At 37.9% G+C, this 27,777-nt stretch overlaps 1 protein-coding gene and 1 long non-coding RNA gene across 2 annotated transcripts; one reads left to right on the forward strand and one right to left on the reverse strand.

The window, feature by feature from the left end:
- Nucleotides 1-429: 429 nt before the first annotated feature.
- On the reverse strand, nucleotides 430-24,739 carry FH (fumarate hydratase). Its single transcript, XM_004450262.4, has 10 exons — nucleotides 24,567-24,739; nucleotides 18,751-18,885; nucleotides 15,519-15,629; nucleotides 13,887-14,063; nucleotides 11,211-11,393; nucleotides 8,279-8,444; nucleotides 6,511-6,714; nucleotides 4,792-4,919; nucleotides 2,925-3,078; nucleotides 430-618 (listed from the first exon to the last, which is right to left on the reverse strand). The coding sequence occupies exons 1-10, from the start codon at nucleotides 24,690-24,692 to the stop codon at nucleotides 476-478; spliced, it is 1,527 nt and encodes a 508-aa protein (XP_004450319.1). The 5' UTR covers nucleotides 24,693-24,739; the 3' UTR covers nucleotides 430-475.
- Nucleotides 24,702-25,934, forward strand: LOC139436257 (uncharacterized). The gene is made up of 2 exons (XR_011645352.1): nucleotides 24,702-24,804; nucleotides 25,363-25,934. It is a non-coding gene; the product is annotated as an uncharacterized lncRNA (long non-coding RNA).
- Nucleotides 25,935-27,777: the final 1,843 nt, after the last annotated feature.

A 27,777-nucleotide genomic window follows, 5' to 3' on the forward strand; every position in this document is an offset into this window, starting at 1 on the left:
ACAGCAAGATGGGAAAGACTCATTTTCATAACTTCCTTGCTTTCCTACCAAATATCCTATCTGCTCTGGTCCTTTCTAGACCACGTCCTTTATTTCTTGACCCAGTCTTTTCAATCTTTCTGTAATTCCAGTAAGGTCAGGAGGTGTGTGTATGTGTATGTGTGTATAATTAGGACACAGGATACATATATCCTATGTTTCAACATTACAGGGAAAGAAAAGGTAGCTGAGGATGTGATTATGAGATAACAAATACTTTTTCACATAATAGGGGGTGGAGGGTGGGGTGCATAAAACGCTATCAACCAAAAAAGTACAATCCTTTAAAAATTGATACGGCTCTTATATAAGTACATGACGTTATAAACACACGACATACAAATCACAGATTCTACTATAATATGATCAATTAACAAAAGAAAAATAGCCTTTCTTTCTGATTTTATACAATTATTTTATTTTATACTTGTTTACTTCACTTTGGACCCAGCATGTCCTTAGGTTTCACCCACTCATCAAACTGCTCTGCTGTGAGATAGCCAAGTTCAATGGCAGTTTCCTTTAATGTTGATCCACTTTTGTGTGCTGTCTTAGCAATCTGTGCTGCCTTGTCATACCCTAAATAAAAATAAAGATGACACAGGAGTTAGCAAGGAAATCTGGTTTTCTAACCAAAAAGGCAATCATTACTGTGTACTTGATACTGACCCTACTGGTCTCGAGTGTGATATCTTTTAATCTTAAGATAATTTAGTAGTCAGTGATTACTTGAAAAGTATTATTTCTTATATGTAATGAAACCCTTACTTTTCTTAAACAATACATACTTAAACAGACCTCACTTTCTACAATAGATTTGTTCCTAAATTGAAATTGTCCACTAACTCAGGTATTCTCACAGGGGGAAGAAAAAAAGAAAATACAGCACTAATATATAAAAATACACTGGTAGTGAAATTTGGAATGTTTCAAACATACTTAACAAGAAAATATCATCTTTGTAATAAAGCATTAACAAGTTAAATGCTACACTGAGAAAAATGCCATCACTGGAACTGTGGTGACTGGCACTGAGCCATGAGAAGAGGAAAGAAACCCTCTCACAAGGAGAAGAAAGCAGCCAGGATTCTTGGGAGAGACACGCCTTCAGAGCTGCTTCCAACAGCTCTTCTCTGCTGCACCGTCTTCCACACACTGGCCTCTTCTCAGGCATCATTATAACACAGAGGGAAGGGTTTTACAGAAGTATGTATTTGCACAAAATACTACAGATGTTTACCTCAGAGGGGGCGGGCAGGGCAGTGCCACAAGTTGGCCTGACTTACTAGTTTTTCAAAGCGAGGCAAAAGAAAGAACAGAAAAATTGAAATTGAAACCAATGAGGAAGGAAAAACAAACAGGCTCGGGGGAAGATTACCAAAGGGAAGCAGCAAGCTGTCCTATGCCAGTATGCAATTATTAACTATCCATGAAACAAAATATAGGTATAGTTAATTTTATTGCTTAACTATTTGTGAATGCTCAACATGCTGATCAGAGTAACGATTAGAAAGAACTTTCCTATTAAACTTTTGGGGTCCACATTGCGTATTACTTACTCATGCTAATACTGGCTAAGCACTAAAGCTAACCTCTCTCTGCTCATTTCTGCAGACATCACCTCAACACCTAGAGGACACTGTGTAACAATCAGCCTGTTACAGCAGTGGCAAGGCTCATGCCTGGTCAGCCATAAAGTGATGTTTCTCCATTTCATCCTTGTAAAGCTTCTGATAAAACTCTCTTTACCTCACATTAAGTTGACTCCAAGAAAGATTCATAAGTCATTCAGCTTTAAAGTCACCTCTAACTTAAATGTTTTGCAACAAGTTCTTAAGAACAAATCTGATGAAACATTTCTCGCATGGGCCTCTGGGTTCCCCTTGGTATTCTTCCAGGTGAAGGGTGACATACAGTAATTTAAAAGGGATCAAAATACCATGACTGATACCAATTCTATACCGAAGAACAGATATCATCATATTGGGCTCAGAAGAACCCAAAGCATACATGAGGTCTAGTTTTACAAAATTGAAGGGATAGCTTGATGTGAAGAATATAAAATCTGCTTTGAAAGTTTCACGATCACAGAAGAATGTTTTAAAGAAGTAACCATATCATGCCAAATAACTGCATTATAATTTGTTCTAAACAGAAAATCAAAAATACGTTAACAACCATTGAGCAAGAATGGGAACAAGGCTTTTAACACATCATAATATACAATGAATGCCTCAAAACCCAAGAAAGTCAAGACCATTTATTTAATGGAATCACTATGGTCAGTTTACAATCCAAGTTTCTATCTCTGATTTACAAAATGTTATATTTACAATTCTGGAAAAGGCTAGAATACAAAAGCAAAGATTTAGACAAAATATTTGCATCCAACCCTTTTCCCCATAATCTTTCACTTTTGTTTTATTTGGTAATTTTCAATTTCTGAATTGAATAAAATAACAAAAGAACAACACGGTAGAACTGAGAGAAAGCAGAAAACTGAACTCTCCATGTTGCTAGTCAGCCAGTGCCACCTAGTGACACTGTCAACTGAGAGGTCTTATAAGTGACCTTCCAAGAGTATGTGCATGGAATACTGAGCATGTGAATTTCATTAATACTAAAATAAGTTTGAACTACTACTTCTGAATTCACCACAACACTTAAAAAATTGAAGTACAATCAATCAAGTTTTTGACAGGACTAAGACACCATAAAAGCTGTAACTATATATTGTACCATTTCAACCCAATTTCAAATAAGGGCTTTTACTGAGACAATGTCCAAAAAGAATCTGCTGTCCACACACTTACCTTGTAGTATCTTTACATTTTTTCAGCTTTTTAATATTGTATTCAAAATGACATTATTTTTTAAACCCTTACCTATATGAGGATTGAGAGCCGTCACCAACATTAAGGACTCATTCATTAGCTTGTTGATCCTTTCTGTGTTGGCCTGGATTCCCATTACACAGTTTTCTGTGAAAGAAACTGAAACATCCCCCAGCAGTCTTGCTGAGTGTAAAACATTTCTAATCTATAAGAGATAGAGAGAAAGCACTATTAAGCCTAATGTTTTTTTCCCAGTAACATATTTTTGAGGGTTCATGAATGAATACATAATTCAATAAGCATATAGTGTGTCTACAGATTGTAAGGCACTACTACACAAAAACAAATGTTAAATAAATTATGAACATGTGAGAGCACAGAAATCTGTAAGAGGTGAAAAGATATAAATAAAAATAAAATACAAAGTAGCCTGTGTGTACTCCTAACACAAAGGTATGAAGTGCTAAAAGAACACAGTGAGGGAAACGAACGTGGCTCAAGCAGTTGGGTGCCTGCCTCCAACATGGGAGGTCCTGGGTTTAGTTCCCTCCTAAAAAAGACATGCTGATGCAACAAGCAGACAGATGAGGGAGCAATCTGGGGGAGGGAGCAGAGGGGGAGCACAGAGAAAGAGAAACTAATTCTAGCTATAGAAACTGGTGAAGTACATTTGATGAAGAGGACTTGGAAAAAAACCCCAGTTTGACAACTATACCCTTAATAATGGACCCTAATAGAAGGTACAGAGCTTTAAGGTTTAATTTAGTACTGATGACTTTATTATAAGGCTAGTGTTATCTCCATCTAGTCCTTATTAAAGACAAAAAACAACAAAACAAAACAGGCTTAAAAAAAAAAAAAAGATAAATGTGACATTTACTGTTATACACCTGGATTTGCCAAGCAACTAGTGCTAATTGTTTGGAATCTGACCTGAAAGCAAAAGTTTATAGATCTGAGTTCTGTCTTGGCCTGTCATCTTTTTAATTTCCACTAGAATGAATATCCCATGAAAGCAAACAAAAATCTCTCTTGTTCACTATTCTATCATTAGCACCAAGCAGAGGGCCTGGTACAGAGTAGCAGTTAATAAATATTTAAAGAACACACTGAGTGACTAAACTTAGTATTTGTCATTTGCATGTCCTTATATTAAAATTAAACCAGACACCAAGAGGAAAGGAGTCTCTAATATATTTTAGATATAATGCTTTGCACAAAGGAATGACTCTTAATGGGAGACTAGCCAGAAGCTGATGTCATCTTGTTCATCTTCTAAAGATGAAGCAAAAAGGAGCAAAAAGAAGCAAAAAGACAATGTTCTAGGTATCTGAAAGAGGTAAAACCAACAAAAGAAAGCCTGAGAGATGACAGGAAGCAAAGCGGGGAGAAAGCAGTCCACAGCAGATGGTATTAAGGAAAGAACTCTGGAATGTCTACTGGAGTTAGGAGGTTGCCAATGACTGTGAGACCAATTCCAGCACAATCGGTGGGGGCTGAGAGCACACTGTAGTGATGCTAGCGTGACTGAAAAGATATTCCTTCAAGAAGACTGAATTTGAGGGGAAGAAGGAAAAAGTAGCATGAGGAGATAAGAGTTGAAGGGCTAATTAAAAAAAAAATCTGGGGAGACTTGGACTCATTTCCACCCACTGTTATTCCTACTGGTGAGGGATAACAAAGAAACTACACCCTACTTTCAGAATTTTCTTTCTATTGAAAAATGAAAACCATCAAATTACTTGAGTTGAAGGCCACCTCATTAAACATCCAGGGTCAATCCTCTAACATTAAATAAATGCTTGACTGGCAATTGCTATTCCTGCCAATCAAGTACCTTATGTAGAATGTCTAGAAACAAAAACCAAGACAATCACCTTCACAGTTAAGAACATTAAAAATCAAACTTAAAACTTACCATCATTGGCTTGAAAACATTCAGCTCAAAATGTCCATTGCTGCCTCCCACAGTGACAGCGACGTGGTTCCCCATCACTTGTGCTGCAACCATCGTCATCGCCTCGCACTGGGTAGGGTTTACCTTACCTTCAAATCACCAGTGAAAGAACCCATGACAAATACCCTCATAACTTCAAGTAATAATTAAGATTAGGTTTTATACCACATAATCAGGAAAAAAAAAAAGGAAATCTAATTCCACTTAAAAAGTAAAACATAGTAAAGCAGGGACCCAACCATCAATGCCAATTTAATGAAACAAACCAAAGAAAGAGGGATGGGTAGGCACACGTTGAATCATTTGATGGTTACTGAGTAGACATGACTACAATACAGTTCTATACCTTCATGACGTTCATTCATTCTACAAATATTATGGAGCAACTACTAAGCAATGGGCCCTGAATATCCAATATTGAATAAGAACCAGCAGTCCCTGCCTTCACAGAATTGAGAGGACAGAGACAGATACAGAGCTACTACAATAGACAAGGCGTGATTAATTCAGAGAAGTGCAGGCTGCTATGGGAACATACAAGAGACCTCACTAACCTGCGGGACGGCCTCCCAGAGGAAGCTGACACTTAAGTTGGAATTGCCCTTTATACCACGTAAGTCTCTAGAACCCCACTACCCTGGTTAACACTCCTCTGACAACCTCAGTTTGAGGCAAACATCCCAGGTATTCCCTGACTAGTGCAAGGTAACAAATGGGAAGACTGTTTTCTCATCTGTGACGCTCTTTCTCTTTTTTAGGCAATTACTCCTCATTCTAAAAATGTAGAGATTTAAAGGAATATACATTCAGGCTTTTTTTTCACTATTCAAAGTCATCTTGTCAGTTTTAGTCCAACCTACAGTAGCCTTTAATGAATCTAAATTCTTTCATGCAATGCACTGCTATCTCAACTTTGTGAACTGCTAAAATGATGAGCAAGTATTCTCTGCCTTCACCCTTGGTCACCAGGAAAATGTTGAAGGGGCAGAGCTCTTCAGCTTGCTATTAAGGTAGTCCTTTAGAATGAATAAAGTCACTCCTTAAATGTCACTGTTTGCCCAGCCACACTCATCTAACAGTACTGCTCATGCTTCTCCATTGGATTCAAATGAAAAGCATCTTAGTCTGTCAAATGACTTTCTGAAATCAAGACATATGGTATTGGTGTCATTTCCCTTAGCTAAAAGGTCTATAAACCAATGCAAAGAATGAAATAAGAGCAGACTGGTATGACTTGTTTTTATTCAACCCAATACAAATCACTCTAGCAGTCTATTTTAGAAGTCCCTTGGCTATTCAATGATCCATAAACCATGAATCATTCAATGGCTAATGAGTAGCCACAATTACAATAGAATTCTATGACTTCAGGGCTTTCATTCATTCTATATATACTTATGGAGCAAATATTAAGTGCTCTCTAAGATAGAAACTATTAAATATTTTCTGATGTGGGAATCAAAATACATGCTATCAATTCAGATTCTGTTGTCTTACTGTTGGGTAATGTTCCTTCAAGTCCTGATCAAAGATGGCTCACACAACTCTGTGAAACAAGTTATGCCTCACGTGTCTGCATCCATCTTTGCGATCACATCAAAGAAAAGGAAATATTCTGTAGAAAGAATGCCTAGGTCTTAGGCAAGTTCAAGCTCCAACATTTACTAGTTATGTAATTACCTGGCATGATACTGCTTCCTGGTTCATTTTCTGGCAAGATCAGTTCTCCCAGACCTGAGCGAGGACCAGAACCCAGAAAACGTGTATCATTTGCTATCTTCATGAGACTACAAGCAGCAGTGTTCATGGCTCCACTGAGTTCAACCAAAGCATCATGAGCAGCCAGAGCTTCAAATTTATTTGGAGCCGTGACAAAAGGCAAGCCTAAACAAACAAAAAGAAAAAAATCTATACAGGAACAGGTAAAATTAAACATTTTACTATCAGCAAGGTAAACAGAAAGTTTCAGCATATATAAAGCAAAAACAAAAAAAATTATACTTCAGAAAAAAGTATATTTTAAGACTCAAGCTTTCCTTACATTTCTTTAAGAAATCCTGAAGGGATGGAACGAACCAAGTGATCACTACTGCATATAAAGGATGAAAAAAAGTAAGTTTAATAAAGATACCAAGAGAAGAAACACTATCCCACTGCAAACACATGTGCATGATGCCTCCACACTCTTGGGCAAAAATGAAAGGTAAGTGAAATTCACCCTGCTTTGTTATATACTCCTAGCCGAGTACTATTTTTTTTTTGCCCATCTTTGTTTCATTCTCTCTTCCAGCCAGGGGAGAGATCCCTGAGAGAAGTGGGAGCCAAATGAACTAGACATTCTCAGTCAACCTTTCCCATGCTCAAAATTTTGAAGTCCTACTCATTCTATACCTTAAGAATACAGTTCTTCTCCATTAAAATCTGATATTTAAAAAAACCTACCAGTAAGCAATAATATACATTATATAATTATCTCTACTCTAACCCTCTGATAACATCTGTATTTTACAAGTTCTCAAGAGATGATAACTTGGCTCTAGTAACAGTTACCATTATCAAGAGTACTGGAAGCAGATTTGGCCCAACGGATAGGGTGTCCGCCTACCACATGGGAGGTCCAAGGTTCAAACCCAGGGCCTCCTGACCTGTGTGGTGAGCTGGCCCACGCGCAGTGCTGATGCGCACAAGGAGTGCTGTGCCACGCAGGGGTGTCCCCCGCATAGGGGAGCCACAGACGCAAGAAGTGCGCCCTGTAAGGAGAGCTGCCCAGCGTGAAGAAAGTGCAGCCTGCCAAGGAGTGGTGCGGTACACACAGAGAGCTGACGCATCAAGATGATGCAACAAAAAGAGACACAGATTCCGGGTGCTGCTGACAAGAATACAAGTGGACACAGAAGAACACACAGCAAATGGACACAGAGAGCAGACAACTGGGGGAGGGGGGGTGTGCAGGGAAGGGGATAGAAGTAAATAAAAAATAAATCTTAGAAAAAAAGAGCACAGTACCCTTCCCTACTACAAAAAGGACAGGATTCCAAAAGACTAATACAAAGAAGTATCACAGCACGACATAGGAAAAAAAGACATTAAGCCTGCCAATATCTAAAACATACTTAGCACACAAATGAATTTCTCAACCATCAGTTTATTTGCCTGCTCTGAAAACTGGTGTTCAAAACAGCATTAAAGGGAAGATGATTATATACCACCAGATAGTAAGTCAAGTCAACACTGTTAGATTTTAATTGCATGATGCAGGTTCATAGATGGAAAATTTTTTAAAAGCAAAAGAATTTTCATCACAACTTCTAAAACAGATATAAAGTACAAACATTTAATGGAAAAATATTTTTCTAATTTTAAATTCAGAAGAGTTCAAGGCAGAAAAACCTAGAAAATGTACAGACTATTGTATAAAAAATGAGTAATAACTCATGCTATCACCAACCTGTGAGTGCAGCTACTTTTGCTGCAACCTTTTCCGCAAAGCCTATTCTAGTATTTAAGCCAGTACCAACAGCAGTGCCTCCAGCTGCAAGCTCATAGATTCTTGGCATGGCAGCTTTTATTCTTGCTATTGCATATTTCACTTGTTGCACATAGCCACTGAATTCCTGAAGGGAAGGAAATTAAGGTGAGAACAAATAATTTCCTGATGGCTTATCAGTGACCCTAACTGCATAAATAGAAGTTTTTCAAACATATTTCAGAACACTAAATTATAACCTATTCAAGTAGTTTGTTTACTATTTCAACTCATAAGAGGAACAAAGTATAAGAAAGGATAAGGATTTATAAACCTTTAAGGTATGACAATGCCACTGACAATAACATTTAACCTTGTTTACAATCCAGTATTTGAATAGGAAGCAAAGAAAAACACAAGAAATAAACTTTAAAAAAGGACAATGCAACTACAATAAAATGATACAATAAATAAACTGAAGTGACTTCTTATCATTTTTTGCCAAGTCCCAGACAACTTTGAGAAAGGAAAAATACTGAACCCACTCCTAAGAAAAAGGCAAATACAGAAACATTCTCTTCACAATTTCAGTTTAAAAACCTGCCAGGGAACAATGAGGACATTTTGCAGAGGCTTGAAAAGCTACTCACTGAACAACAAAAAAAAGGTAAAGGGTAGAGTAAAACTACAGCTTCAAGATGGATTTTAATTCTATTGATGTCACATTGCTACCCATAATATGACACATTTTAGATAAGACAACAACAGAGTTTATCATGTTTTAAACATGGTGATGGCCCTATTAATAATTAAACAGGGATAGCAGACAAACTAGGACTCAAATGGGCAAGCAAGGATATATATGAGAACACTGATTTTCCAAAGAAACGCCCCCCCAGCTTTTCTTGCAGTGCTTTAAAAAAGTCTTGTATATCTCCTCATAACCTTATGCCTCAGATCACTGCAAGCCAGTCATTCACCTGTTTTAGAGCCATGCCAAACTGAGAGGAAAGACACTACAGAGCACCTTCAAGCCACAGGAAACAATAAAGATTTCCAGTAAAGGTAACTATATGAGCAAACATAAAGCCAGTATTCTTGCATTCGGGGATTACAACTCAACTTTTTACTTCTTATGATTCAAATACAAATGCATAAAAAATCATTATAAATCTGTATTACTGGACAAAATGCATAAAGATGTAATTTGTCACAACAAAAGCATAAGGGGAGGAGGAGGTGGTATAGAAGTAATATTTCTAAACACTACTGAAGTTAAGTTGGTATCAATTCTAACTAAACTGTTAAAATTTTAGGATGTTAAATGTAATCCCCATTGGAATCACTACGAAAATATCATTAAAAAATGCCAAAAAAGGAAATGAGAAATCAAAATGGATTACTATTAATACATAAAAGGTATAATACAGGAAATACAGAAAACAAGGACATACAAAACACTAATAGCAAAATGCCAAAAACAAGTCCTTCCCTATCAATAATTATTTTCAATGTAAATGGATTAAAGTCTCCAATCAAAAGGCAGAAACTGGCAAAATGGATAACCAAGACTCAACCACATACTGTCTATAAGAGACTCCCTTTAAATCTAAAGACACAAACAGGTTTAAAGTGAAAGGACAGGATAAAACATGAAAAACTCAAAACTAACATCATACTTAGTGGTACAAGGCTAAAAGCTTTCCCCCTAAGATGAGGAACAAGACAAGGATGCCTGCTTTCACCACTGCTATTGAATACTGTACTGGAAAAGTTCTAGCCAGACCAAATAGGCAAAAAAAAAAGAAAAAGAAAGAAAAGGCATCCAAATTGAAAAAGAAATAAAACTTCCAATAAGAAGAAAAGGTTTTGGTAATGGTTGGTGGTGGTGATTGTACAACACTGTGAATGTAATTAATGACATTTAATTGTATATTTACAAATGGCTAAGATGGCAAATTTTATGTTGTATGTGCTACCACAACAAAAAGATATATAACCCCCTTTTGGGTAAATCTGGTCCATCTGATATAACATCACTCATATATATACCAGCTGAATTCACTTATGAAATATACTTTATTGGATAAAAAATATGCAAACTCCTAATAAAAGCAGGATAAATGCTTCTGATCTAATACAGTCAAATAGAAAAACATAATTTTCTATCACTTTATAATCTGAAGAATAATGATTTTACATAGGTGGCTGAGTCATGGCCCAAATGGACTTTAGCATAATGGTTTTCCCAACATGTAACACACAAAAAGAGGAAAGTATTAGAAACAAGAGAAATACTCAAAAGTTTCAAAATGTATACTATTCCTACTTAGGAATCATGCATGATATTAAGAAAAGATGAGGGAAACGGACTTTGGCCCAGTGGTTAGGGCGTCCGTCTACCATATGGGAGGTCCGCGGTTCAAACCCCGGGCCTCCTTGACCCGTGTGGAGCTGGCCATGTGCAGTGCTGATGCGCGCAAGGAGTGCCGTGCCACGCAAGGGTGTCCCCCGCGTGGGGGAGCCCCACGCGCAAGGAGTGCGCCTGTGAGGAGAGCCGCCCAGCGTGAAAAGAAAGAGCAGCCTGCCCAGGAATGGCGCCGCCCACACTTCCCGTGCCGCTGACGACAACAGAAGCAGACAAAGAAACAAGATGCAGCAAATAGACACCAAGAACAGACAACCAGGGGAGGGGGGGAAATTAAATAAATAAATAAATCTTAAAAAAAAAAAAAAAAGATGAAGCAAAGAAAAATAAGACAAGTGTTGATTAAAACTGCTTTACTGGCTAATACAGATTGGTCTCCATCACTGTTATTGTTATTGTATAAATTGTTATAAATTTGGCCATTCTAAGCCAGTGGACTGTACCAATTCCTAAAGTGAACAAAATATTCTGGTCACAGTCTTATACCTGTCCAAGGGTAAGTGGAACAGCATCTTGTGTATGAGTTCGCCCAATTTTGATGATATGGGCAAACTCTTTGGATTTTGCATCGAGAGCATCATGTAACTTCTGCAGTCCTGGTAGCAGTACTTCATGAACTTCCATTGCAGCAGCAATGTGCATTGCTGTGGGAAAAGTATCATTTGAGCTCTGTTTGGAAAAATTTCAAAAGAAATGTAAAATGTAAAATCAAAGGCAACAAAAGACAAATGTGAAAGTCTCAATAAGAAATTCACTGAATAACTACCCCAAACTCAAGTGTATTTAGAACTCAATTACATTTCTATATGTCAAGTCATAAAGGTCACGTAGGAGCAAATACTAAGTAGCCTAGTTTCTTACAGGGTCTACACTTAAGACTGCATTATACTTTGTACACCATCTGTATTGAATGTACTATGTATTAGTATATCTGCCTGCCAACAAATGACAGGAAAGTAAAGAGACCTATAGTTAACAACGACAAGTATACAGTGTGTATATATATAAACAACTGCCTTTAAAGAAGGCAATTAAAAAAATATCTTACAGTCGGACAGGGCATATAGTCTTTCATAGACATTTTTTCATTTATTAAATTTCTGTGAAGGTCACTACTTTTAAAAATAGAAAAGCCAGGATCTCATAGAGGTTCTGTGACTTGCTGAAATGTTTAAGAACTGACACAAATGATCCTGACCAGGAAGTCTAAATTAAGTGCTCTTTTCTCAACCACTGACCATATGGTAAATATTTATGATGTTAGTAGAGATACGTCCATGTAGTTTTTAATTTTTCTTATGGAAAAAAAATCAAACCACTTATAAAAGTAGGATGAAGAGTAAAAACAAACACCCATGAACCTACCACCTAAACTGAATAATTAAAAATACAGAGCAAATAGTTTCATTTTTAACTACATCCCATTCTTCTACCCTACCACACACTGTATTATTTTGCAACATATTCCAAAGTTCAGTATGTATTTTTTAAAAATTAAAAGCACTTGGTTTGAAAAGTCCTTTATACAATAAACTTATGTAAAATTTTACCCCTTAATCCTAAAAATTTATTAAATTACACCTACAACCAAGATCTTGGTTTCTAAATCTCATTCTTCAACAAAAGTTTCTAACAGTTCCTCGGAAAAATAGCTGCTTCTAAGGCTGAGAAATACAGGATGATAAACCTGGAGCATCTTGGAGTGCCAGAAAGTAAGGAAGTGCTTTGTAAGTTAAATGGGGGAAGGGGGAATGGGCAAGGAGGAAGGGGATGGTGTCCTGTCTGAAATACATAGTAGCTAACCTAAAAGAACTTCCAAAGCTGGAACACTTTGAGCAACAAAATAGAGTATTGGATTATAACTCAAGCTGAAGCATAAAATAAATACCCATGAATCCATACTAATTTACACAACTGAATGGATCAATAAATAAATGGGGAAATGGAAAAAACCTTACCTACAGAAAAATTTCAATTAATAAATGTACGAAGAACAAGGAAAATTAAAAATCACTATTAAAATACCACAGGACTGAGGAGGCAATATCCACTGATAGAGGTTAAAATTAGTAGGCAAAGTTTAAAAAAAAAAAAAGGATATTTTCATAGCCTCAAAGTATCTCCCACAATGTATTTATTAATTACTATGATAGTAACATATGCCCACAAAATTTTTGATACCAGGAAGTAGAGCTATTTCCCCTTCGTTTAGTGTAGGTAGGACTTAGTGACTCACTTCCAAAAAGTGAAGTGAGTCACAATGAAAAGAAAAAAGGTAACTTTGTAGTGGAGAAGCTGCAAATTCCACCTTCACTAAGTGGTTATGGTTAACGTCACCAGTAACAAATCACATGCTATCATGGACAGCCACCCCCCGGCCCTGATACGATGCAAAGAGAAGGGCCCTTCACTTCCGTGCCATTCTTCCCCAAAATTTAGAGTCCCAGCCTGTCACGGGAAAACACCAGACAAACCCAAACTGAAAGACATCCTACAAAATTCCTGGCCATTACTTGCAAATGTGCCAAAGTCATGAAAGACAAGAAAGACCCTGGCCAAAAAAAAAAAAAAGGACATCAGTGGAAAAACTGGGGAAATTCTAATGGTCTGTCATTTAGTTAATAGTACTGTGCACTTTCATTTTTAATAAATGTACCATGGTTATGAAGATGTTAACATTAGAGGAAGCTAAGAGAAGAGTATAAGGAACTCTGAATTATCTTTGCAATTCTCTCAAATCTAAATGTATTTCAAATTAGAGGTTTTAAAAAAACAAAACAAAACAATAAAAACATGTATATAAATCCAGTGCCCCAAACTGATTTTTTTTTTTTTAATTCTTAAATATGGTTTAATACTCTTCCCTATTTTCTATACATCACAACACCAAGATTTTGCTGCTTAGGATCTCTCTGCAGAGGCTGTAGAGAATACAAAGACTATGTTTTTCACTCCCTCTTATTTGTTTATATGTGTAAAGTTTGAGACATAGAGCCAAGACTCCTAAAAAAAAAGGAAGAACTTATAAGAAGTCTTTCTCAATTAAAGAATGTAAGAAGAACAAACCTGCCTTGTCAAAAAGCTAATGCTAGTTTTAAAAAAACAAAACAAACTTGTGTTCTTTTTAGTTTATAAGGAAGAAAAAAGGGATCATATACTGACCTGGCTCTTATTAACATGATCATTGGGATGCACAGGTTTCTTGCTGCCCAGTTCACCTCCTAACATTTCGATTGCTCTATTGCTAATTACTTCATTTACATTCATATTTGTCTGGGTTCCTGATCCAGTCTGCCACACCACAAGAGGAAAATGATCATTTAACTTGCCTTCAGCTACCTGCAGAAAAAAAAATTTTTAAGTATTTTTAGAATACTCCACATATTTATACTTAATTATTTTAATGAACTACAATTAAGTCTCACTTATACTATCATATGGATGATCATTTTTTTCATAAGCTAAATGATTGTTGACAGTACCACATAGTTAGAATGCGGTAGTTCAGCAAATCTAAGCTTCAGGAGCATCACTTTTTATTTTAAAAAGTGAAATATTATCTATTCTGATAATATTCAAAAGAAGACTGAATGAATTCATGCAAAAGCCATCTTCTCTTTCTCTACTGCCTCCTCTAACGGTCTGCTGGTAGGGCCACCTATTAAGGTTGGCAAATGGGTTAAGTCTTTGGATACATTTACCGTTGGTGAACAGCAGGAATATCCAGCAGATATTACAACTGGAGTCAGCATGACACCGAGAGTTCACGAATAGCTACTCACCTCACAGATGTCCCCTGAGGTGCAAGTGCCAAATGTAAAAACAAACACTGCCCAGATTTGCCCCATTTCAGTTGTATTTTAATACTTTAGCTTATGTGTTCATTTTGGATTGTAAGCAGTCTAAAAGAGAGATATTTGACTTCTCGAAATATTTTAGCTTAAAAAATTAGCATGCCCTTGGGAAATCTATTTCTTTAAATAACTGGTTCACTTTAAGGTATAAGTGTTTGCCTAATTATATAAAAAAATAATCAGTGTAGAACATTTTGAGTCCCAAGAAAAGAATAATCACCATAATTCAACCCTTCACAAATTACTGTTAGCATTTTGGCTTCCTTCTAACCTATTCCATACAATGGGTATGTTTAAGCATATGTGTTTTCTAAAGAAAATTAGGATAAAAAATACATACATGTTTGTAATCATTCCTCCCTATTTCTTAGATGCTAGGTTTTGTTCTATGCTATTCTCTAAAAAACTAATTTTCTATGGCTTTATAATACAACTATAACTTACATAAACAGATGTTATGGCTGGATATTTTCTAACTTGTTTTTATTAGGAGCAGTAGTACTGGAATGAATATATTGTGTACACAGTTTTTAAATTCATCTCTGATTGCTTGCTAAGATAATATTAGAGGATTATTAGAATTAATTCCCTGATACATATTATCAAATAACCAATCAGTTTTAAAAGGAATCATTTATACATAAAATATCAAACATATAAGTTCAAACTGTACCTTTTCAAAAAATTTTATTAAGACAATATGAATTAAGAAAAGCTTAGGGGATTAAAATAAAAGGTACACAGATCATGCAAGATTTTTACCACAATGTAATACTTTAAGTAGCATATTAATACCCTCACCAAATAATGAGGCTGCTGCCCTAACCTGAAATTTATTAATTTAAGAATTAGTGTCTCTTTCCTCCTGATAGAACTTTTCATCATCCAGCAGATTATATGGGTTTGATACTACTAAGTAAACACACTTATCACTTCCTACCTCATCTGCTGCCTTCATTATTGCATTAGCAATTTTTGGATCAAGACCATAATCCTGGTTTACTTCAGCAGCTGCTCGCTTCAATATGCCAAAAGCTTTAATAACTGGAATCTAAAATTAATCAGAAAATATTTCAAAACTGGAATTTTATTTAGGCATGGAAATTTAGAATTATTACTTTATGCAGGTGCAAAAAGAATCACCATTATCATGTATCTATCTGCTTAGGGAAACCAAAAAAAAAAAAAAGCAAATACATTCACTCTTTATATACATATATACACTTACACAAATACATACACATACCCACATACACACCTATACAATGCAGCATCCTGTTTTTTTAATATATAAATACTATATCATGTATGTGTTTATTTCAAATATTATATATAATAACAAAGAGTACCCAACCATCTCCCCAGCCTAAGCTGCATCATAAATTTTTCCTTATTCTCTTTATGGAAAAAAAAAAAGATATAATAACTGCCAATCAGTATGAAATAACCATTTACTAAATGGGTATCATTTTATCCCAAAGACAAAAAACATGATAATCTAGTTAGTAAGGTCTTGACATTCCATATGTCACTGCAAATTCCTCAGAAAATTTTTATTTTAATTTAGGGTCTACATACTTAAAAATGATAGCTTCTAATACATATAAGCATATTTAAAACCCTTTGAGTTTGCAAATCTTTTCACATTCTACCCCAAATCACCTCATCAAATTTAAAAGGATAAACTGAGCAGCTACTGATGAGATTTCAATGAAATGATAACTGGTTACTCTAAGATAAGTGAATTATAATTTCTTGTTAAATTTAATAATACACACTGGGGTTTAGATCCAATACAAAATTCAAATGGATAAAGGGTAGAAGGGAGAGAAGGAAGGTGAGGGAGAGAGTAGAATGAACTTATACAACGGCAGCCACAGACCCTGGACGAGAATCAAAATGGCAAAACAAAGGAAAGGAAGAAATAAGACAGATTAAGCCCAGGTCAAAGAATGAGTACAAGCAGAGAAAGAAAGAGAAAGGGAAGTTGTGACAGCCCGAAGTTCTTTTGTGAATCCTAGAAAATCACAGTTCTTAAAACTAATCCATTCCTGTTGGTGTGAGATCTGAAGACTACACTAATTCAGTGTGAATAGATCACTTTTGATTCGATCGCTTTAGGGCCTGTGGACTAAGTCAGTGAGACGTGATCCAGGTTAGGTCTCCGCCTGCTTCGGAAGTCTTATATAAACTGAGAACTAAAAAGGGAAACACACAGAGAAAGAAAGCTGCCATTCTGACCCTGCTATGTGAGAGAAGCCTGCAGGAAGACAGAGAAACCCTGGGAGGCTGAGAGAGGCCAGAGGCTGGAATCGGCGGAATAGGCTTGAAGCCGGGAGAATCCACCATTTGCCTCACCATGTGGCAGGAGCCCAGGATCTGACCAGCAACTGACCTCTGGTTTGCAGCCTTGGCACTGTAAGCTTTTGCCCTGATAAATCCCCATTATAGAAGTCAACACGTTTCTGGTATTTTTGCATCGGCAGTCTTAGCAAACTCTAACAAAAATAAAACAGAAAATCTTCATTTTGAATTTTAAGGAAAACCAGAACTTTACAAATGCTTTATCCAAATAAAATGGAGACAGATAACACACAGGCTTAAAAGAATTAAAAGCCTTAAACATGAAAACAAATGGGCATTTATAGTTTCACAGGCATAAAAACTATGGTGTTGGCTAAGTCACACTGGCATTTAATGCCAGTCACCACTGGCCACCTGAATGGAGTGACTGACCCTGGCATGTAAGGATTCATAAAAATGAAAAGGATATTGAGAGGGTTTCACTAAATTCCAGCAAAATAACATGGTAAAAGTGTGGCCTTGGGAGAAAAGAAGTGTTGTATTGTTAATTTACTCGTCATCTTTCATTTGGTTTTTTCTTTGGTTCAGGTGCAGAGGGCTGAATTTAATGAGGCTCCTCAGCTCGTGGCACACATAACCTGTCTTATATTCGATGAGGTTCATGAACTTAGTTCAGAAGAAGCCAAGTGACAAAACTGATACCCACGTGTGGAGTCCATTTTTCACAGATAAATCCAAACAGCCGGCCTGTCTCTGGAGGAGCAGCAGATAATTATGTTCCTCTAAACCAGAGAACTTGCTGATTTGAAGCAGGACATAACAAATTAAGAGTCAAGGTCACCGCCACCACTACTGGCTGGGCTCACCTCCTTATCCCAGGAGTTGAATTATATGACATTATTTTAGGATCAGTCGCTGCCAAGCTTTGTCACCAACCATGTAGTCAAACCCTAGGTTTACCGGACCACTACATCAGCTAGCTGCTAGGTGACAATGACAGAGATTTTTTTCAAAGAAGATTCAGCTACCTGCTGTAAAATTCTATAAAACATATCAAGATTCAGTCTTGAATGCTTAGGGATGAGTCAAAATACGGAAGTTAAAACTACTAAAAGAAAAAATGTATACTGAAAAGGACTGCTGAACAGTAACTCAACAGATGGAGCCTGGCTTCTAGGCTTACTATCCTACCCTGAATTCCTACGGTAGGGTATGTAACATTTTCTCATCAATTCCTTTCATACTTCAACATCCCTGAAAGCAAGATGCATCTTACAATTAACGGCACATCGTAACTTTAATTAGCAGCCTTTTTTCCTCTTAGTGTTCATTCATATTGTTCCATCTTCTTTTTGTTTGTTTCTTTTTAGAAGGTACTGGGGATTGAACCTGGGACCTGGTAAATGGAAAGCAGGCTTAAAAATTATCGCTTATATGCTAGATATGGTGAAGAATAATACTTTGATGTATTAGTGTACACTTTTCTGGAAACTGAAAACAAGATAGAAAGTATACTATTAAAAGAAAATCTGATTTTTGGATCAGTTAAAAAAAATTGAGTACTAAAATAAAAATATTTACAACCAATAAAATCCTAGCAAGAATGAAGATAACCACTTAGTATTATCAAATAAAAATACACAATATCCAGAGCCACAGCCCCAAATAGCATACTAAACACCAAAAAGTTCTAATTTTGACATTTTAATTTTAGTAAGAGAAAAGCATCTGACTCACGAAGCCAGTATGCTAACCAATTTATACTTTAATTCTGTAAAATATTTATAAAGTAAAATGGCTCATCTGAATAAAACCTGGTTTCTCCAAAATAAGCCAACACTTCTAACATTTCCACAAAAGTCACTTACTGGCATGCGTTCTGCTGCACCTCCAATCTTGAAGTTCATTGTAGATCTTACAGTTTGGGCGCCATAATACTTATCACTTGGGACCTTTAGTTCACCAAAGGTATCATATTCTATCCGAAAGGAATTTTGGCTGGCCTAAAGGAAACCAAGTATCAAAAGCAATAGCATCATATCAACTGTATGGAAAAAGAAATCTTAAATATCACCAAGACAAAAAAGGCCAATATTCCATTTTGGTTCACATACTACTACTTCCCTTCCCTCTTAATTATTTCCTTGGGAAATTTCTGTCATGCAAATTTATTAATGCAGGTATTATAGACTGTAGAATTCATACTAAGCAAATAACATATATTAAGAATTTAAAGTAAAAATAGCATTCTTTTCTAATTCAGGAATATGCCCATTGATCAGACTTTGGTCAATTAGATATACTTGAATTAATATTTATTTTACTAGGAACTTGAAAAAAAAGTCTAAGAATGATACTTAAGAGCTTTTAAATATATATTAAAGAAAGTCTATAATATGTGTGTACCTATAAATAAGATAACATAGTGCAATATGAACAGTCTAGGCTGAGAAGTCAGACAGGCCACCACTTAAATAGTGGTGTCACCTTCAGCAAGTCAGCTTCTCTCATCTATAAATTAAATGTAGTATTAAGGGGAGATGGGGGAAACGGACTTTGGCCCAGTGGTTAGGGCGTCCGTCTACCATATGGGAGGTCCGCGGTTCAAACCCCGGGCCTCCTTGACCCGTGTGGAGCTGGCCATGCGCAGTGCTGATGCGCACAAGGAGTGCCGTGCCACGCAAGGGTGTCCCCCGCGTGGGGCAGCCCCACGCGCAAGGAGTGCGCCCGTGAGGAAAGCCGCCCAGCGTGAAAAAAGAGCAGCCTGCCCAGGAATGGCGCCGCCCACACTTCCCGTGCCACTGACGACAACAGAAGCGGACAAAGAAACAAGACGCAGCAAATAGACACCAAGAACAGACAACCAGGGGAGGGGGGGATATTAAATAAATAAATAAATCTTTAAAAAAAAAAAAAGGGGAGATGGACTAGATCAGTTCTGAAGATTTTCAGGGTGATGAAATCCTTTGAGAATCTTAAGGAAATTTAAGGATCCTCTCTCTAGAAAAAAGAACACAAATACACACTAAATTTTACATATAATTTACCAACATTTTGAAGTCAATCCCACCCAGAATAAGAACCCACGGAACCAAAGTCCTTTTGAGGGCTAACATAGGATTCTGTAAAGTACATCAACTTACACTAAGAAGAAATAATTGCTCAACAGAGTCATAACACTGTAAAAAAAAAACTTACCGTAAACCTCTAGAAATCCGGAATTTACAATGATATTTTATAAGGACACTTCGAAGAGATATTCAGTACTTTAATATGTTCATCTTGCATTAATTATTAAATAAACATGATCAGATGATTCAAAGGTATAAGGTATGTATTTTAAAACCCCTAACCAAATAATTTTATTTTAGTAAACAGTCCTCTAATTAGGAAAATTTTTTTATTTTATTTTATTTATTTATTTAATTCCCCTCCCCCGGTTGTCTGTTTTCTGTGTCTTTTTGCTGCGTCTGGTTTCTTTGTCCGCTTCTGTTGTCGTCAGCGGCACGGGAAGTGTGGGCGGCGCCATTCCTCGGCAGGCTGCTCCCTCCTTCGCGCTGGGCGGCTCTCCTTATGGGTGCACTCCTTGCGCATGGGGCTCCCCTACGCGGGGGACACCCCTGGGTAGCACGGCACTCCTTGCGCGCATCAGCACTGCGCATGGGCCAGCTCCACACGGGTCAAGGAGGCCCGGGGCTTGAACCGCGGACCTCCCATGTGGTAGACGGACGCCCTAACCACTGGGCCAAAGTCCGTTTCCCTAATTAGGAAAATTTGATTCCCACTTATCCTCTAGGATTATATTTATGAAACCCTTACATATTATAAAGTATTTTAGAGTGCATGAAAAGAAAAACATTGTTGTTTCTAGGTAAGAAAATAGGAATATAACCAACAAAGTACTTTTTTCCCCCTATGCCTAAAGGAACGAAGAGGTCTGGCCTAGGCCAATAAAGAAGTTATTAAAAAGTAATCAAATGACATTATATTGACAGCACTAGGCAAAAAACACTTTTCCCTAGGAAATTTTACTATTACCATTCCCACTTTAAAGAGTCTCTGAGGCATAGAGATTAAATAACCCCAGGAAATTACCTAGATAGTAAGGGGAAGGCTCTGGACTCAAAGCTAGGCATGTCACGCTCCAAAGTGCTTGGAATTCACTTTCCTATCAGCACCTTTGTAAGCCAGGAAACCAGGCAGTCACTCCTGAACAGCCCATAAGAAGTTTTGAGTGGTTAGGTACCTCCACCCCATAAAATAAAAGGTGCTAAAAATGTGCAGATTTTTTTCTCTAATAGAGCTCAGTTACACTGACACCGTTGTATACTAACTTACCTGCTACTCTTTAAAAGGAAAGTAGCTGGGATTTTGTATCCCAAACATAAGTAAAAATATTTTGCACTACGATCTTTATTTATAAGTAAATGTCCTTGCATATTAAAACATACAATTACACCAACACTAACAGACACCAGTGGCACCAAGAATATTAGGTGGTTCTTCTCTCCATGACCCTGTCATAAGACAGCAACAAGATGTCAGCTACAAGGAAGGGAGATTGGTTCTCATCAGTTGCTTGTGATGACTGGTTCAATTCCTTAAAATTACATCATTACTTTCTGTGTTCATTTAATTTTCATCATAAAACAGCAAGAACTGTGCCCCCTAAATAAGCGGTTGCTATGATAAAATTCCGATACAGTCAATATTTCTGGGAAACATCTAGACGAATAAATATTAGCTATGTTCTTTCAGGGTAAGCCTTACATTTTCATTTCAAATCAAGAAACAACCTTAGTCAAATCCTAGAATTACGAAAATAATCATTAAGAAAGAGCAGAATCCAATTGTGGATGAAGCCGCAAATTCAGCAAACAATTCAAAAATTATACTTTCTGTTCTTAAAATAAAAATAAGCACCCCAAATTTACAATATTGTTTGCCAAAGTTTAGCTAGCTAAAAACAAATATTCCAAAAAGTAAAGTTCTTATCTCTTTATTTAACATCAGGATATACAAAGATTGCACACATTTGTAGAACAGAAACTCAAGCAATGCCGTAAAAAGCTCTGTAAGGGCAGCGGACTTGGCCCAGTGGTTAGGGCGTGCGTCTACCACATGGGAGGTCCGTGGTTCAAGCCCTGGGCCTCCTTGACCCATGTGGAGCTGGCCCATGCGCAGTGCTGATGCGCGCAAGGAGTGCCCTGCCACGCAGGGGTGTCCCCCACGTAGGGGAACCCCACGCGCAAGGAGTGCGCGCCATAAGGAGAGCCGCCCAGCGCAAAAGAAAGTGCAGCCTGCCCAGGAATGGTGCCGCACACACGGAGACCTGACACAACAAGATGACGCAACAAAAAAGAACCACAGATTCCCGTGCAGCTGACAGCAAATAGACACAGAGAAGAGACAACCGGGGCGGGGAGGGGTGGGGGGAATGAAAAAACCACTGACAGCAAATAGACACAGAGAAGAAACAACCGGGGCGGGGAGGGGTGGGGGGAATGAAAAAAAAAAAAAAAAACTCCGTAAGGCTGTGCCTAACAGACCTCAGGCAGAGTGGAGTTCCGTGCCTGACAGACAGTAGAGGGTGTCCACAAAAACTGAAGCAACGCAAGCTCAAGCTCCACTTATAACCGACTGTTTCATGACGAATGAGAACTCTACTTGCTTCCATGATCTGTAATAGGATATTATGTAGAAGATGAAAGGGGACCCAAAAGGTACATGAAGCATGTGACATTTCACTAAAGAAAGCACTTCGCTCAGACTAAGAAAATTAGAAAGGTGGAATGGTATGTATTCTCTCATAAAGGTATATAATCACTAGGAATGAGAGAAAAACCATCACAGGAGGCTATGCCTGTGCAGGGTTGGCATTTGTAAAATAAGGAGAGAGAAAGAGAAAGCGAGGGAGAGTGGGAGACAGACACCAACTAGGTAACTTTGCCAATCTCCTGAACTTTTTTTTTTTACACTGACCCTCAGAAGAAAAACACTTTCTATCATGATTCTACACACGTATAATCATGGGCAAACTCACACAAGCCTGAAACAAAACTTTCATGAAACAACATCATGAACTCATATTTCCTATTCTAAAAAAACGATGCTGATCAATAGCAACTAAATTGATTTCACTCTCCACTACTGAGTCCACATAATCATGTGCATCACCCTCTTCCCAGTGTCTCTGCTCATTTAACAGGCCACCTTCCCAGTAGCTCTAAACTTTATGCCTATAGGGACTCTTAGTCACAGTGCCTGATACAAAGAAGGCATTCCAATAATACATTATCCTTTTATTGAATGAACTTTTATGCATTCTTTTTAGATCAAAGTAATTTAGGGAATTCAGGATTATATGAATTTCTCAACACTAGCAACAAAAGAATTTTAAACCAAATCAAAACAGAGATTTTGAAGCAAAGAGAAGTTAGAGGGAAAATGATGTGTTTAGAACCATGGGGGGGGGGGGGGGGGAACCTGTGCTTACTTAACGTCAGCTTACAACCCAGACCCTAAGAGCAAAACAGTATTATTTTCTGACATTTGCTATTATACAACAGGTTCAAGAGTTCTCCAGCCTCCTGTGCCTTTACAAAATACCAAGTAAGTTAAATTAAAAAACAAAAGAAAAATGCAAAAAAATACTAGATCAGAGAGTTCCAGGAATATAAATGCAACCTTGATTTTGTGCCATCAAATTATCTTAAAGTTTTATAGTTCAAGAAATTCCCCGGCACTTAAGATGGATGCATTTATTACCGAGAACCCACTATATGCCAAACACTGTCAAGGCACTTTTAACGTGTGCAATCTTGCCAGGGAGCTATAATTATTTCCATTTTACACGAGGAACTGAGGCTCAAAAACCCAAATTGTAGCTTTGAGTAGCAGAATGAGTTCTGAGATCACAAGTCTCTGGCTGCAAAGCTCATACCACTATAGGTGCAGAATTAAACGCTTCCTCGACTATCCTTAATTTCTCGAACTTTTCTTAGCAATGTACACGTGCGCGTAAGTATTTAAGGCTTTTTAAAGGCCGAATTACCTAAGGCGACACTCGGAAGCGCAGAAAGGCTTAACTCAGCATGTCTTAACTTGAACTTGGACCTTTACAATGCTTAGTTGTCTTCTAAGCAAAAAGGACTGCTCCAGCAATGGGTAGGCCCGGTCCAGTCGCCTCAAACATGCTCCAGAACACCACACCCACGCTTAAAAGTTTTGGGGTTTTACAGGAGTTAGGCGGGTGGGCAGGAGAGCCACATTCAGCCTAACAACTCCACAGGCCATTTTACGAGAAGGAAACCTTTAGGTTTCATCCCAATATTCCAGCCCACCTGCCTCAGAATTAGTCCCTGCCCTATGGCCCAAGCAGCGGCCGGGCCGTGCCCAGCTAAGGCTGCGCCCGCGGCCCGCCCCCGAGGACGGCGCCCCGCGCTGGGGGGCTCCGCAGCCCGCAGCAGCGAACCCGCAAGGCGAGGAGCGCGGCCCGCCCGCTGGGCCCTCCCACGGGCCCCGGTCAGGGACGCTCCTTCCCCGCGCTGGAGGGGCGCCGGGACCGGGAGCCGCGGCGGACTCGGCCACGACGCCGCGGGAGCCTCCCGCCAGTCCGCGGGCACCCGGGCCGCGGCGCTGAAGGTCACGGCGGGGAGGCCGGGCACCGGCGGCCTGCGCTCACCATTCGAGCAGCTTTCGGGGGCCCGAATGGGAAGACGGCGGCGCCACCAAGGCTGGGATAGAACGTTAAAGCCGGCGCTCGCGCGATGAAACCGGAGCGCGCGAAGAGCCGCAGTGCCCGGTACATGGTGCCGCTTGAGGGGGTGGAAGCCAGACGCCTGTGGCCCCGCCTCCGCGTTGGCGGAGGAACCCGCCCACCGGGCCCGCTCTTACCCAATCAACAGCCTCAAGCCGAACTGGTGAGGCGGGAACAATGATGAATAGCCAGTAAGGCGTGAGGGGTGGGCTTAACTGCCCTGCCCTAGCGCGTGGGTTTGAAACGCTCGGAACCATGGGAACTAGTGAGGAGGGAGTTATGGGAAATTGAGTTCGACGACGGCTGCGTGTGGCTGACAGGCGCGAGAGCGCTACCTGAGCTGTTGGTATTTGAGGGAGTGCACGAGGAACCAATAGATATGCACTCACCTATTAATTTATCATGTAGTTACTTATTACACGTAGTTACTTATTGCATCTTTTTTCATATCTACCGGATCGCATATTCTGTGGAAAGCACAGAAAAATATAGATTAATTATTCATAATCACACCGCTCAAAAAACAATTACTTCTTTTAACTTATGTGGTGCTCTTTGCAATTTCCTTTCTCTTCTTATCATACCCTCATATATTCTTAGTGTTAATGGAAAAGATGTCAACAATTACAAGTGATTTAGGAATTTTTATTATTTGCGTTTTGGTTCTCCAAGTTTTTTGCATTGATGATTTTTGCATTTTGATATTGCTTTAATGTAATAGGGGATGACCAAGAAGAGGAACTGATACAAAATTGCACCTGATCCACAATTTTCACCCTTCTCGTCTCTTTTCTGTTGCTTGGAACCAAATGACAGTTAATCAATAAAGACTGGTGATGTCAATTTACATGGTGTCCAGAAGTCAAAAGTCCACAACCTGGAAAGCCAAGCTTATGTAAGAGTGGGCTGCTCTGTCAAACCTCCTGGTAGCACTGTTTATGGTTACATCGGGGCTTATGAATTTGACTTGTTTAAAATATGAAGATAAAAATGAGAGAGCATAATAGTTGAACTATAATCAAAACACTCCTGAAAACTCTATGAGTTCTTTCTTAAATTTTATTTTATTTTATTATTGTCTTTTTTTTTTTTTTTTTAAGATAAATAGATCACACAAAACCTAAAAATTCTTGACATCTCCTTCTGGTAACCGATGACGAAGAAGTTACGAAAATACTTGATGAAAAAGTGAAACCAAGTTTGACTAGAAGTTAGAGATTTGGTGTGAAAGAAAAAAATTCAGTATCGAAAGACACTGCAATGGTTTTAGGAAACAAGAAACCACCTATCTCATATTACACTATTAAAAGGTGAACACGTTTAAGTTTAATGTCAGGACAGTGTTGTTCCCATTGTTATCAGTTTGACAGAAAATAACAGAAACTAACATTTACTAACACTACTATCATTTACTAGAAAATACTAACATTTTCATGTACTTGCTTCAGTTTACTTTGTAAAATAAAATAATTAAAATATACCTAATAATTGAGTGACATCCCTTTCCCCACTCTCCCAACTATCATAATTTTCAACTGTACTTTCAGTTCACATGTGCATTTTTCACATCATATATTGATATCTAAATAATGGTTTTACGAATTAAAGTTTTACTGTTCTATAACTCAACTCTAGCCATGAATTTTTTTGACTACATGTATCCATTGCATGAATTTAATACATTTTATCTCATTTTCTTCATAATTTTTAACTTGAGTATTCCATCACATGAATAGAAAACATTTTATTAATCCAGCTTCTTAATGTTTTGTTATTACGCACAATGCTTCATCAAATACAAGTTTATGATTGCTTCATAGATTGACTGTCTTTGTTGGGTAATAGCTCCCTATTCCTATTTGTTGCTTGTTACTTTAAAATCTTTTTGTTTTAATACTGTTATTTCTATATCAATATTGATATTTCTAGACCAGTTTTCTAGTGGTTATTTATCATTTTTAAAGACAATTTTATTTCATTTTGTTTTGAGTTTTGTATCTCCTGTTTCTACCATATAGTATAACTTTTTAAAATCCAATTGATAACCTTTTTAAAAATGGGCTATTTTAATCCTTTTTCACAATCATCTATTGACACATATTATGTTCCGCAAATTTTCTAAGCACTTTACATGTACTGATTCTTTTAACATTCTAAATGACTATAGAAGATAGATCCTATTATTATTCCTGTTTATAGAAGAGAAAAATTGATGTTCAAGATCATCCAAATAACCCAAGAACTCAACTATTTGCAGACATATTGTGGGATTCATTTTCTGTATTATCATTAATATTTCTCAGGAAACAGTGCCTGACACTGCAAAATGAGTGAAAATAATTTTTTTAAAAAATTGAAAACAGGCTATTTTCCAAAGAGGAACATGACAATTTCTTCTATCCTACATGCTCTTCTACAGGGTAGCCTTGCTGCAGGTGAGTCTAATTACCCTCCCTTTGGTGGTTTGGTGCTATGGACCTCAGAAAAAATATCCTTAATCCATTCCTAGGTGTGAACCCATTGTCAGTAGGACCTTTTGATGAGGTTACTTCAGTTAAAGTATGGCTCAACTCAGTCAGGATGGGTTTTAATCCTCCTACTGGAGTCCTTTATAAATAGAATAAAATTCAGAGAGAGAGAGAGAGAGAGAGAAAGAACCACAGAAGGTGAAGCCAGAAGTTGAAAGTCAGCAGAACCTGGAAGAGAACAGAGACACCAGGAGAGGCCATGTGTATTGACATGTGACAGAGGAGCCAAGGATCAAGGATTGCTGGCAAACAACCCCAGGGCACCAGTTTTGGGAGAGAAAGACCTTGATTTGGACTTCTCCTACCTTCAAAACCATGAGTCAATAAACTCCCATTGCTTAAGCTAGTCCATTCCATTGTATTTGCTTTGGCAACAGGGAAACTAAAACACTCTCCTTGGCTTTAGGTTGGCCAAGTGACTTGCTAGTGGCCAATTCAAATCTGAAAGAAGTGACTGTCTGAAACTAGGTCAGAAAAGCCTAGGATGCCTCCCCATGATTCTCTTGGGATACATGGTCTGCAATAAGCCAACAAGTTCAGCTCTGAGACGAGCATGCTGGAGAGGCCACAAATAGACATTCGGGTCAGTAGCCCTAGCTGAGTTCCCA

The sequence above is a fragment of the Dasypus novemcinctus genome, chromosome 13 (assembly GCF_030445035.2).
Source record: "Dasypus novemcinctus isolate mDasNov1 chromosome 13, mDasNov1.1.hap2, whole genome shotgun sequence".
In the NCBI taxonomy this organism is placed as follows: Eukaryota; Metazoa; Chordata; class Mammalia; order Cingulata; family Dasypodidae; genus Dasypus; species Dasypus novemcinctus.